General features: G+C 37.3%; 1 protein-coding gene across 30 annotated transcripts in view; it reads left to right on the plus strand.

Moving 5' to 3' along the window:
* Positions 1–14,688, plus strand: part of RIMS2 (regulating synaptic membrane exocytosis 2) — a 718,020-nt gene that overhangs the window by 222,575 nt on the left and 480,757 nt on the right. For all 30 annotated transcript variants that reach the window (XM_089336449.1, XM_089336431.1, XM_089336432.1 and 27 more), the window contains one exon: positions 8,144–8,454. In XM_089336449.1, the coding sequence (XP_089192575.1) occupies positions 8,144–8,454 (311 nt within the window). The remainder of the gene's footprint in view (positions 1–8,143; positions 8,455–14,688) is intronic.

Consider the following 14,688-nt stretch of genomic DNA (forward strand, 5'->3'; position numbering starts at 1 on the left):
AGTCTGCTGAGTATCTCGCTTCCCATGTTGGATCACTCTCCCCTTTATTTATTCTATTGGTTAGTGTTAGCAGGTACTAGACTTGTTTATGTGCTCCCTTTGACTCTTAGTCCTTTCATTTTGATCAATTGTGAACTGAAATTGATCACTTGGACTAGTTAGATGGCATTGGTACATACCACCTTGATGAGATTGAATTGGAGTCCCCTGGTATGTTTCCAACTCTACCAATTGGGGCAAGTCAGCCCGAGCATGTCCCAAATTATACATCTCTTCCCTCTCTTATTCCCACTCTTATGTTTAACAGCGATCACATTTCAGTTAATTTTCAACACTTAAGAATAACTGTGTGATAATTACAGAATTAAACCAGTCATATTAAGTAGAACAGACAAAAAAAAATACTAAGAGGGATAATGTATTAAGTTGTTCATTAACAGTCAGGGCTATGCTGATCAAGTCACCATTTCTCATAGTGTCCATTTCACTTCAACAGGTTTCCTTTTTGGTGTTCAGTCATTTGTCACTGATCAGGGAGAACATATGGTATTTGTCCCTTTGGGACTGGCTTATTTCACTCAGCATGATGTGTTCCAGATTCCTCCATTTTGTTGCAAATGACTGGATTTCATTGTTTCTTACTGCGGTATAGTATTCTAAAGAGTACATATCCCATAACTTCTTTATCCAGTCTACCGTTGTTGGGCATTTAGGTTGGTTCCAGGTCTTGGCTATTGTGAATTGTGCTGCAATAAACATTAGGGTGCAGACCGCTTTTTTGTTTATCAATTTAAACTCCTTTGGGTAAATTCCAAGGAGTGGGATGGCTGGGTCGAACGGTAGGGTTATATTCAGGTTTCTGAGGAATCTCCAGACTGATTTCCACAGTGGCTTGACCAGTTTGCATTCCCACCAACAGTGGGTTAGTGTCCCTTTTTCCCCACATCCTCGCCAGCATCTGTTGTTGGCAGATTTCTGTATGTGAGCCATTCTAACCGGGGTGAGGTGAAACCTCATTGTGGTTTTGATTTGCATTTCCCTGATTGCTAGTGACCTTGAACAATTTTTCATGTGCCTGTTGGCCATTTGGATTTCCTCTTTTGAAAAATGTCTATTGAGGTCCTTGGCCCATCTCTTAAGTGGGTTGTTGGTTTTGTTTTTGTGGAGTTTCTTGATCTCTTTGTAGATTCTGGTTATTAACCCTTTATCTGTTGCATAGTTTGCAAATATTTTTTCCCATTCTGTTGGTTGTCTCTTCACTCTCCTGACTGTTTCTTTTGCAGTACAGAAACTTCTCAATTTGATGCAATCCCAATAGTTGATTTTGGCTTTGACTGCCTGTGCCTCCCGGGTCTTTTCCAGAAACTCTTTGCCTGTGCCAATATCTTGAAGGGTTTCTCCGATATTCTCTAATAACTTGATGGTGTCAGGTCGTAGATTTAGGTCTTTAATCCATGTTGAGTGGATTTTTGTGTAAGGTGTAAGGTAGGGGTCTTGCTTCATGCTTCTGCACGTGGAAACCCAGTTTTCCCAGCACCATTTATTGAATAGGCTGTCCTTGCTCCAGGAATTGGTTTTAGATCCTTGATCAAATATAAGTTGGCTGTAGATGTTTGGATTGATTTCTGGTGTTTCAATTCTGTTCCATTGGTCTATCCATCTGTTTCTGTACCTGTACCATGCTGTTTTGATTATAACTGCCCTGTAGTATGTCCTGAAATCTGGTATTGTGATGCCTCCGGCTTTGTTTTTGTTGTACAAGATTGCTTTAGCTATTCGAGGTCTCTTGTGCCTCCATATGAATTTCAGCATCATTTTTTCTAGATCTGCGAAGAATGTCTTTGGTATCTTGATTGGGATTGCATTGAATCTATAAATTGCTTTTGGGAGAATGGACAATTTGATGATGTTGATTCTTCCAATCCATGAGCATGGAAGATTTTTCCATTTTTTGGTATCCTCTTCTATTTCTTTCTTTAAGGTTTTGTAATTCTCATCGTAGAGATCTTTAACGTCCTTGGTTAAGTTTATTCCAAGGTATTTGATTGTTTTTGTAGCTATTGTGAATGGGATTGATCTTAGCAGTTCTTTCTCAGCCATGGCATTGCTTGTGTATACAAAGGCTGTTGATTTTTGTGCATTGATTTTATATCCTGCCACCTTGCCAAACTCCTCTATGAGTTCCAATAGTCTCTTAGTAGAGTTCTTTGGATCCTCTAAGTACAGAATCATATCGTCTGCAAAGAGGGATAGTTTGACTTCTTCCTTCTCAATTTGTATTCCTTTGATTTCTTTTTCTTGTCTGATGGCTCTGGCTAAAACTTCCAGAACTATGTTAAATAGCAGTGGTGAGAGTGGGCATCCCTGTCTGGTACCAGATCTCAGTGGAAATGCTTCCAACTTTTCCCCATTCAATAGGATGCTGGCCATGGGTTTTTCATAAATTGCTTTGATTATATTGAGGAATGTTCCTTCTATACCCAGTTTTCTTAGAGTTTTCATCATGAAAGGGTGTTGAATTTTATCGAATGCTTTCTCTGCATCAATTGAGATAATCATATGGTTTTTCTTCTGCAGTCTGTTATTGTGGTGAATCACATTGATTGATTTGCGAATGTTGAACCATCCCTGCAAACCAGGGATAAATCCCACTTGGTCTGGGTGGATGATTTTCCTGATGTGTTGTTGTATTCTATTGGCCAGAATTTTATTGAGGATTTTTGCATCTATGTTCATCAGGGATATTGGTCTATAATTTTCTTTCAGTGCTGCATCTTTCTCTGGGTTAGGGATTAAGGTGATGCTGGCTTCATAGAAAGAATTTGGGAGGATTCCCTCTTTTTCGATTGTTCTGAATAGTTTGAGAAGAAATGGGATTAGTTCTTCTTTAAATGTCTGGTAGAATTCAGCAGTGAATCCATCTGGTCCTGGGCTTTTCTTTGTTGGGAGGGCCTTTATTACTGTTTCAATTTCTGTTTCAGTTATGGGTCTATTTAGGTTTTGTATGTCTTCATGGTTCAATTTAGGTAGATTGCATGTGTCCAGGAATCTATCCATTTCTGATAGATTTTCTTGTTTGCTGGCATACAGGTCCTTGTAGTAATTTCTGATGATTCTTTTATTTCTGTGGTGTCTGTTGTTATGTTTCCTTTTTCATCTCTGATTTTATTGATTTGGGTCTTTTCTCTTCTTTTTTTAGTTAGTTGAGCCAAAGGGGTGTCAATTTTGTTTATTTTTTCAAAAAACCAGCTCTTCGCTTGGCTGATCTTTTGTAATGTTTTTCTTGATTCAATCCTGTTAATTTCTTCTCTGGTTTTAATTATTTCTCTTCTCCTACTAGATTTGGGTCTGGTTTGCTGCAGTTTTTCTAGGTCCTTGAGATGCGCTGAAAGCTCATTTATTTGGTCTCTTTCCAATTTCTTGGTATAGGCACCTATTGTTATAAACTTGCCTCTCAATACTGCTTTTGCTGTATCCCATAAGTTTTGATATGTTGTGTTGTTATCCTCATTTACTTCCAGAAAGTTTCTGATTTCTCTTTTGATTTCTTGAATGACCCAGTGTTCATTCAGGAGCATGTTGTTCAGTCTCCATGTGTTTGCATACTTTCTGGGGTTTCCTGAGTTGCTAATTTCCAGCTTCATTCCGCTGTGGTCTGAGAAGCTGCATGGTATGATTCTAATTCTTTTAAATTTGCTGAGACTTGCTTTATGGCCTAGTATGTGATCAATCCTAGAGAAGGTTCCATGCACTGCTGAGAAGAATGTGAAGTCTGTAGATGTAGGGTTGAAAGTTCTGTAGATATCTGTTAGATCCATTTGGGCAATAGTGTCAATTAAATCTGCTGTTTCCTTGTTGATCTTCTGTCCGGATGATCTGTCTATTTCTGAGAGTGGAGTATTGAAGTCCCCCAGTACTATTGTATTGGAATCTAAATCTCCCTTTAAGTCCCTTAACATATCTTTTAAATAGACCGGTGCCCTGTAATTAGGTGCATATACATTTATAATAGTTACATCTTCCTGTTGAATTGAACCCTTAATCATTATATAGTGCCCCTCTTTGTCTCTCTTAACAGTTTTTGTATTAAAGTTTATTTTGTCTGATATTAAGATGGCTACACCTGCTTTTTTTTTGTTTTTTTTTTTTTTTTTTTTTTTGTTGGCATGGAATATCTTTTTCCAACCTTTCACTTTCAGTCTGCATGCCTCTTTGTTAGAGAGATGTGTTTCTTGTAGGCAACAAATAGTTGGGTGTTGTTCCTTAAGCCTGTCAGCCAATCGGTGTCTTTTAACTGAAGAGTTGCGTCCATTCACGTTTAACGTGACTATTGATACATAGTGACTTTGCCCTGCCTTTTGCCAAAGATAAGTTCTAATATATGCTTTGAGCTTCCCATGCTCTTTTACTGGTAGGTGTTCTTCCTTTCCCTTCTTTCATATTGATGGCCGTGTTTCTGTGTTTCTGAGTGTAGCACATCTTTAAGTATCTTTTGCAGGGCCGGACGAGTGACGGCAAAGTCTTTCAATTTCTGTTTGCTATGAAAGGTCTTTATTTCACCTTCATTCACAAATGAGAGCTTAGCAGGATATAATATTCTGGGCTGGCAATTTTCTCTCTTAGCACCTGTGCTATGTCTCGCCATTCCCTCCTAGCCTGTAGTGTTTCTGATGAGAAGTCTGCTGTGAGTCTGGTTGGAGATCCTCTGAGAGTAATCTGACGTTTCTCTCTTGCACATTTTAGGATCTTTTCTTTATGTTTCACTGTGGTGAGTTTAATTACCACGTGTCGTGGTGAGGATCCCTTTGGTCATGTTTATTGGGGGTTCTATGAACTTCCTGTACTAGGATGTCTGTCCTTCTCCAAACCTGGAAAGTTCTCTGCTAGTATCTCACTAAAAAGGCCTTCTAATCCTTTCTCTCTCTCCATGTCTTCAGGAACTCCTAGAACTCGAATGTTGGTTTTTTTAATAGTATCCTGTAGATTCCCAACAATATTTTTTAGATTTCTAATTTCCTCTTCTTTTCTTTGGTTTGACTGTATCCTTTCCTCTTCTCTGTCTTCTAAGTCCGATATTCTCTCTTCTGCTTCACCCATTCTGTTTTTAAGGCTCTCTAATGTGTTTGTCATTTGATCTATTGAGCTCTTCATTTCATTTTGATTTCTCTCCACTATCACACTTTCGTGTTCTACTAGTTTCTGCGTTTCATTTTGATTCTTCCTTAAAATTTCATTTTCATGAGAGAGATTTTCAATCCTGTCCAATAAGGATTTCTGTAGTTCAAGGATTTGCTTTTGAAAACTTCTAAATGTTCTTATCATAAATTTTTTGAAATCCGTATCTTGCATTTCTTCTATCTCATCATCTTCATAATCTTGGCTTGGGGTGTTTTGTTTATTTGGAGGCGTCATATTGTCATCGTTGATCTTGTTCCCTCGATTTCTGTGTTTATTGCTTGGCATGGTTAATTCTTTTTCCCTCACTGTGAGGTATTTTTTTTTAATACTATGTCTGTGTTAAGTGTACTGCCTGCTGTTGGAGGAGCCTTGGAGGCTTGAGATGGGTGTGGCCTGAGAGCTCTGCTTGGTTCTTCAGGGTTACAGGTGTGCAAAGGTTATGTGTGGTAAATCTCTATTTATTTATTTATTCATTTATTTACTTTATTTTATTTTTTTATTCAGGAGGTAAGTAATACTCAAGGCTCCGCTTCCAGCGCCGATGTGTGGACTCGGAGCCCTGGGTGTCCCTCTTCTCCCCGCTGGTGTTTGTGTCATGTTGACTCCCCTTCCCGCACTGGCGCTCAGGCTCTGTGGCTCCCGCGGTTCCGCTTCCGTGCGGTGGGCGACCCTGCTCTCCCAGTAGGTCCTCTGAGTCATCGCCACTACCTCCGGAAGAGTTTCCTCTGCAATTTTTTTCTTGATCCTTTTTCTGAGGCTACCGTAACTCTGCTTTTATTAAACTCTCCATGAACTTTTTGAAGACTCTTCCATGTTGATGTCATTAATGGCTAATACTTTTGGAAATTGATCAAACATAAATCCTGTTGTGATTATGTAAAATATCATATTTTCTCTAGAAGAATCTCAAATGACTTTAAGTTAGCAAGTATCCAAGAGTAGAGAAACTTTTTCTGCCAAGGGCCATTTAGGTATTTATAGCATCATTTGAGGGCCATACAAAATTACCAACTTAAAAATTAACCTGCTGTTGATTTATTGAATTTTGAGTCCTGCCTGCAATTGCCTTGGCTGGGCCAGACCAAATGATTTTGGGGGCTTTATATGGCCTGCAGGTCAGACATTCTCCATCCTTGATAGAAAATCTTACTCCCACAGACACCTCTATACGCTCAGAAGTTGTTCTCTACTGCAGGCAGGAACACCTTCTACAGCTTAGAAAGAACCAATAAAGACTGCTCTTTTTGAAGATTGATTAATTGATTTGATTGAGAGAGTGACAGAGATCTTCCATCCACTACCTCACTCCCTAGACGACTCCAACAGCTGAGATTGTGCCAGGCCCAAACCAGTAGCTCCATCTGGGTCTCTTATATGGGTGGCAGGGGCCCCAACACTTGGGCCATGTTCTGCTGCTTTCCCAGGAACATTAGCAGGGAGCTGGGTCAAAAGTGGGACTTGCACCAGAGCTCACAAGGGATGCTGGCGTCACAGGTAGCAGCTCAGCTCGCTGCACCACCCCGCCAGCCCCAGTCAAGACACGGGGCTTAAAAAAAAATCTTTATATAAGATTTTATGCTAGTAGAAGATTTAGTTCCTGACTTTAATAAGCTTAAATTTTAGTTGGGACAAAAAAGAAATGTATATACAATTCAATGAGAACGAAACAATAGAAAATGACCAAGTATAGTGTTGTATGATATAAACTACACAAGTGTTGTTAGATGTAACAATGGACAATTAAACAAAAAATTAAATGGTATTTTAAAATAATGTCCTTGTTTCAGTTGAATCTTTCTTTTAATGTTATTATCTATATTGTTACAATTCTTTTAAGAAATTTGAAAAAAATGTTTGGCAACCTTGAGTGAGAGCTGTATATGATTCAGTATTTGACATAAATAAAATGTCAGCAAGTATGTGACATATGGACTCATCTTCTTTCATGATAATGTACTTTTTTGATAAATTTTGATAAAACATTTTTCACAAGAGGGCAAAACATTTTCAAGTTCACACAGATATTGATTATGATATTCTCAGATTTTTGCAGTCTGAAAAACACATTAATTAAAAAAAAATTGTAGACTGGTCTTACATGGAACTGAAGGGGAAGAGATAGGAAACATGCTGTTTAATGGATATAGAGTTGCAGTTCTGCGAGAACAGTTTTGGAGATCTTTTCCACAACAGTGTGAATGCACTTAAGCCTAGTAAAGTGTGCACTTGGAAGTGGTTAGGATGGCAAATTTAATTTCTATGTTTTCTACCACAACAATAAATCAAGTATATTACTACAAATTCAGAGCAATTAAAATGCTTTTATCGAGTGTCAACAGTATTCCTAGCTTTAGCCATTAGGGGCTTCTTTCAAGAAGCATGTAAAATAATTGGTGATGGAAAGCAACCTCATATGTTAACAGCTAATTACTGTATGTATACCATGTATTTGTATTGGATGTCTTATATAAAATAATTCTAATATCCAGTCCTCAAGACAACATAAGACAATAAATATATTTTTTTCTCATGTTATTATTAAGGAAACTCAGTTTACAGGTGTGAAGGTTCAGATCCCTGTTGAAAGTCACAAGGCTTATACTTTTGTAGTTAGTTTTTAAACTAGCATCAACATGTATTTTCTGTATACAACGTGCATTTTCTGTATACAACATCATGCCTATAATTTTAATAAAAAATAAAGAATACAAATGAACAACTAATTAGTAATTTGGCACTCTAGCTTATTATTTCTACTGTCAGTAAATGTTGTTGATTTCATTATAATTATTCTGACAAAATTAAAGAATAAATTATTTAATTTATGGTGGAATTTAATCTGCATTGCATTTTAACTTCAGAGGGATAACCATATAATTTTTGTTGCCCTGAATTGTTTTCTCTCTCCTTGTTTGTTTTTAACTTTTGGGAACACTAATTTCTTTCCCTGTGTCTTCATGTGCAGGTTATGTGGGTATGTAATTTGTGCCGAAAACAACAAGAAATCCTCACTAAATCAGGAGCATGGTTTTATAATAGTGGATCTAATACACCTCAGCAATCTGATCAAAAGGTTCTTCGAGGACTGCGAAATGAAGAGGCACCTCAGGAGAAGAAAGCAAAACTGCATGAGCAGTCCCAGTTCCAAGGACCCTCAGGTGACTTCTCTGTACCTGCAGTGGAGAAAAGTCGGTCTCATGGGCTCACAAGACAGGATTCTATTAAAAATGGGTCAGGAGTGAAGCACCAAATTGCCAGTGACATAGCTTCAGACAGGTAAACATTTTGTTTAATCTTTAGGTAAATGTATTATAATATAATTTTCATTCCAAGTAGAAATAAAAATATGTGATATGTTTAGGAAACATTGAGTTGCCTAATTGTAATCTAAGTGTCAAAGTGCTTTATGTGAATGCCGAATGTGATATCCAGACCTGGAGCTACCATAGGTTTGAACCATCATAGGTTTGATGTGGGAATGTTAGGTTATCAGATAGAATTCCTAAAATAAAGAAGCTGAATAGGACAGAGAACTTAGATAGGAGGTTGTTATTTTATGAAAAACAAACTGAGAAAGGAGAAAGAGGAATGAAGTGATGGTTTTAAGATGCCTTTTGGAGGTCAGATTGATGGCACTAAATGGGAGTTAAGAGGATGGGGAAGGTAACAATGTCTCTAGATGTTCTATCCTGGGCTGAAGGGTGATGTAGTTTTATAAGCAAGTGAATGCAAATCAAACAGTAGGTTTATAGTGCAAGGTTTCATGAATTTGATACATCCCCAGGCTAATCCTGTTGTCATTATTTTGGCTGAGTTCTTTAGGCTTTTCCATGTTCAAAGTGTTAAATTTTTAAAAAAAATAATATGTAGGGCCCTTGCATTTCCTACTGCTGAAAGAGGGAGAAGGAAAATTTTTAATGGGATAATTATTTTTCTATATGTTATTTTTCTGTTTGAATTGAATATTAAACAAAAAACACCTTGCTTATTACTATTTTTATTGCCCAGTAGTGGCAGATACATGTCTTTGTGAATATGCACAGTCAAGCATTGCGGAAAAACAAATTTAAGTTGTACTTATGGCAAAATGAGTTCTGAGGTATTAGTTATAACAAGGTAAGTAGGAATCATATTAGATTGTGCCTAAAACCAGCACCCTGATGTGTCACTATGTCTTGAGGAAGTAATGAGATGATGGATGTATCTATTCTTTTGAAAACTAGTAAAAATGAAGCAGAACATTAATCCTGTCTTTAGGGAAAAATGGTGGTTTCATGACTAGAATACTGTGTACCTGTCTCTGGGCAAAGTATTAGGAACACAAGAAATTTGAGGTTAAAGGACTGACCACTTTGAATTGGGGTTCATCCTAAGTAGAGAAAAGACCAGTGTTTATTTGAAAAGCAGTCCCACGTACTACCTGCAGGGGAAGTTGAAGATGATCTAGTTAGAGAAAACAATGCTGGGCCAGGTTCTCTTTTGGCAATTATACGAATCTTACAGAGCCTTCTGGGAGATACTATGTTTGCCTTTGCCCTACGCCTGGGACCTGGCTTTAAGAGTTCAGAATGGAGGGGACCTATGAGGACAACCCTGCAGGCTCACTCCCTTCTTTGAGTAGCTGCAGCAAAGGCATCTGGAAATTTGCAGGCCACAGGAGCCCAGGAGGTATTACAGATGCTTAAAGCAAGAAGAAACTGCTAATTAGGGAATGATAAATGATGAGGCAATGTGGAAGAGGCCCTGATAGTATGTGCTACAAGAAAATCCATAAAATAACAACGTGATAGTTAAGGTATATGAATAAAAAAAAGTAGAAACGTACTTAACCAGTAGGGATAGAATTTTTAATAAGTAAATAAATGCTTAAAATGGATGATGGGAACATTGATAGATTCTTGAAAACTATATCGCTGTATGAAATAACTCTCTTTGGATGTTATAGAGTAAGGTTTGGGATGAACAAGAGGAAATACTAAAACACTAGGTCACAGAATGTGTGTTGTCAGGAAGTTATGCATATGTTAAAAGCAAATCCAGTATGTTTAGGAAGAATCAGTTTATTTTGGGGAAGCTAGAAGTGTATGTCTAACCTTTGAAGAAAGTGATAATGAAAACAAGTCTATATCTTTTAATATGGCTGTTAATGTTTCTTTCATTGACAAAGTATTAGCCTGAATGAACAGTAGGATCTGACCTAATGTGTGGGCTCAATATGTGGTAGTTCCATTTTGTTTTCTTTTGCCTGGTGTTTTTAGTTACTATTACTCATAAATACATAGTTTATGGACTCAAAGAATCCTGTAATCATATTCTTGCTTTCTGGACCTCACAAAATTCAAACCAACAGCTCCTTTGGCTTATAAAAATTACTTTTAGGCAGGAAGAAGTTAGAATTTAATATCAGATTTGATAGATGTACATAGAAAATTGTATTGGTTATAGTTTAAAATTTTATTTGGGAAATACTTTCAAGAAAATTCAGTTCCTTTTTCATGAACAAGAAAGAAAATTTGTTTATTATTTTTAAACACAAATTCTATGGTAATTTATTAGATATGTATCTGTGGCCAACAGTGAAAAAATAGATTTTTTTCTACCATAATAAGGGGTCAGCAAACTGTTTCTGGACCTATTTTAGCTTGCCACTTGTGTATAAATAATATTTTGTTGGGACTCAGTCATGCTTACTTATTGTCTATGATTGCTTTTAACTACAGTTTCATAGTTGAGTTGATAATGAGACCATGTGGGCCCCAAAGCCCCAAATAATTACATTCTGACCTTTTACAAAAAACATTTACCAACCCCTGACATAGTTCTCCTAGAGCTGTTGGAATTTCTCTTTTTATTTTGCTATCTTCTTTTGTAACCATTTAAATGATTTCAGTTAAACATGTTTTTTTCCCCTTGCTCTTATCCTGCCTCTCAGCTTCTATCCTTACCTCTGTTCTCTGTCTCTCTCTCTTTCCCTCCCTCTCCACTGCACCTTCTCATCTTCACTGCTTTCTTATCGTAATATGTATTTTAGTAGTATTTGAATTGGACAGTGAAATGGAGCTAATGACAAGGCATAAAATTTCAGTTTAAAATATTAGTAATTTGTTTCTTAGTTTCCACCAAGAAACTGGTGACCTCAATGATAGAAGCTTCAATTAAGTTAAATTGAAATCTCTTGTACCTAGAACTGCATTTGGGAAATAGAAAAGGATGAAATGTGTTTCTTTCTTTACTGAGTTTTAATCTGTAACTACAGACTGCAATAACTTTGGCTTGTTTTATGACTTTGCTTTTCTCTCAGTGCTTTGTAAGATGGACTCTTAGTTTTCATCAAATGAATGAATACCAAGTTGGCATTAGACCTTAGCTTAGAGTAAGTGAGTATTAATTAATTTATTAATTCATAAAAATCACAAATGCTTATTTACTTAGATGCAATATATTTTAGGGTCTTATGATATTTTTGTTTCAAAACAACTTTTGAAATATATTTTATAAACTATTTTTGGTTAAGACACATTCCTTGAATGACAAAATTACAAAGCTCACCCAAGAATAACACTCACTATATATACTAAAGAAATAGTGTTTATGGTTAAAAAAAATCTTCCTACAAATAAAACTACAGACTCAGATTGCATCACTGGTGTATTGTAACAGACTTTTAAGGAAGATATAATGTCATTTATATACAAACTCATAATATTAAAGATGAGAGACTATTTCTTAACTTGTTCTCCTTTGTCAATATAATTCTGATACCAAAACCAAAGGTACAGCAAGGAGATGAAAAACAAAACAAAACAGAACAAAACAAAACAGATGAACCCTCAACAGGTCAATATCTTTCATAAAAATAGATGCAAAAATTCTAAAATTCTAAATATATTTTACTTTTTTAAAAGATTTATTTATTTGCAAGTCAGAGGGAGTGAGGGAGGGAGGGAGAGAGAGAGAGAGAGAGAGAGGTCTTCCATCTGATGGTTCAGTTCCCAGTTGGCTGCAATGGCTGGAACTGTGCTGATCTGAAGCCAGGAGCCAGGAGCTTCCTCTGGGTCTCCCACACAGGTGCAGGGCCCAAGGACTTTGGGCCATCTTCTACTGCTTTCCCAGGCCACAGCAGACAGCCCTATTGGAAGTGGAGCAGCTGGGTCTCAGATTGGCACCCATATGAGATGCTGGCACTTCAGGCCAGAGCATTAACTGGCTGTACTACAGCACTGTCCCCCTAAATATATTTTACAAAATTGAATTCCTCATTGTATAAAAAGGATACATCATGGCCAAGTAGGGCTTACCCTATGAATATCGAGTGTGCTTGACATTTAGAAATCATGGTAATTCATTATTTTGACAAAATAGAAAAATCACATAATCACTTTAATGGATATAGAAGTAAGTATCTGACAAACATCAGCTTCCATTAAAATTATTTATTTACTTTAAAGACAGCAAAAGTGAGAGAGAGAGAAAGATAGAGAGAGATATCGATTGATTTTCTGTACACTGGTTCACTACCCTGATGCCTGTTATACTCAGGACTGGGCAAAGCAGAAGCCAGGAGCCTAGAACTCAGTCTGGGTATCCCACATGGGAGAAAGGGACTCAAATACTTGAGTTATTATCTATTGCCTCTTAGAGTATATTTTTTAACAGGAAACTGAATCAGAAGTGGAGGCGGGACTAGATCCCAGGCACTGCCATAGGGCATGTAGATGTCCCAAGCTGCAGCTTCACCTCTGTATCACAGTGCTTGCCTCTGTAACTTCCACTTTTAATAAAAACTCTCAGGCAACTAGAAATAGGAGCATCCACAACTTGAAAAAAGACATATCTCATAATTCTGCAGCCTATATCACACTTAATTGTGAAAAGCTGAATATTGAATCTATAGATTCAATGCGATACTAATCAAAATGCTAAAGACATTCTTCTGAGATCTAGAAAAAATGATGCTGAAATTCATTTGGGAACATAGGAGACTCAAATAGCTAAAGCAATCTTATACAACAAACATTCCAGAGGCATCACAATATCAGATTTCAAGATATACTACAAGCAGTTATAATCAAAACAACCTGGTACTGGTATAAAAACAAATGGACAGAATAATGGAACGGAATAGAAATGCCAGAAATCAATCCAAGCATCTACAACAAACTTTTATTTGACTAAGGAGCTAAAACCAATCGCTTCAACAAATGGTGCTGGGAAAACTGGATTTCCACATGCAGAAGCATGAATCAAGACCCCTACCTTACATCTTACATAAAAATCCATTAAAAATGGATTAAAGACCTAAATCTATGCCCTGAAATTATCTAATCATTAGAGAGTATTGAGGAAACCCTGCAAGACATTCAGGCAAAGCATTCTTGGAAAAGATGGCAGAGGCACAGGCAATAAAAGCCAAAAAAAAAAGGGGGGGGGGAGTACATCAAATTGACAAATTGAAAAGTTTCTGTACTGCAAAAGAAACACTCAGGAAAGTGAAGAGGCAACCGCCTGATTGGGAAAAATTATTTGCAAACCATGAAACTGATGGAGGATTATTTTTTAAAAGATTTATTTATTTATTTGAAAGAGTTACACAGAGAGAGGAGAGGCAGAGAGAGAGAGGTCTTTCATCCAGTGGTTCACTCCCCAATTGGCCGGAGCTGCACCAATCTGAAACCAGGAGCCAGGAGCTTCTTCTGGGTCTCCCACGTGGGTGCAGGGGCCCAAGACCTTAAGTCATCTGCTACTGCTTTCCCAGGCCATAACAGAGAGCTGGATTGGAAGTAGAGCAGCTGGGTCTTGAATCATCGTCCATATTGGATGGCGGTGCTTCAGGCCAGGGTGTTAACCTGCTGTGCCACAGCGCCAGCCCCTGATGAATGATTAATAACACTAATATATAAAGATATCAAGAAACTCCACAACAACAAAGCAAACAACACAGTTAAAAATTGGGCAAAGAACTTTAAACAGACATTTTTCAAAAGAGGGAAACCAAATGACCAACAGAAACATGAAAAATGCTCAAGATCACTAACCATCAGGGAAGGGCAAATCAAAACCACAACGAGGTTTCACCTCACCTCAGTTAGAATGCCTTTTCATACAGTAATCAACAAACAAGAAATGCTGGCGAGGCTATGTGGAAAAAGGTACCCTAATCCACTGTTGGTGGGAATGTAAACTGGTAAAACCACTATGGAAGACAGTTTGGAGATACCTCAGAAATCTGCATATGATCCTACCATCTGACCTAGCTATCCCACTCCATTGGGAATTTACCCAATGGAAAAGAAATCAGCAAATAAATGAGTTATGTGCACCCCCATATTTATTGCAGCTCAATTCACAATAGCTAAGACATGGAATCAGCCTAAATGCCCATCAACTGAAGACTGAATAAAGAAATTATGGGATATGTACTTTATGGAATACTACACAGTGGTTAAAAAGAAATCCTGTTGTTTGCAACAAAATGGATGAATCTGGAAAACAATAAGCCAGTGCCAAAGG

The sequence above is a fragment of the Oryctolagus cuniculus genome, chromosome 6 (assembly GCF_051225735.1).
Source record: "Oryctolagus cuniculus isolate XC-2025 breed Fujian yellow rabbit chromosome 6, ASM5122573v1, whole genome shotgun sequence".
Classification (NCBI taxonomy): domain Eukaryota; kingdom Metazoa; phylum Chordata; class Mammalia; order Lagomorpha; family Leporidae; genus Oryctolagus; species Oryctolagus cuniculus.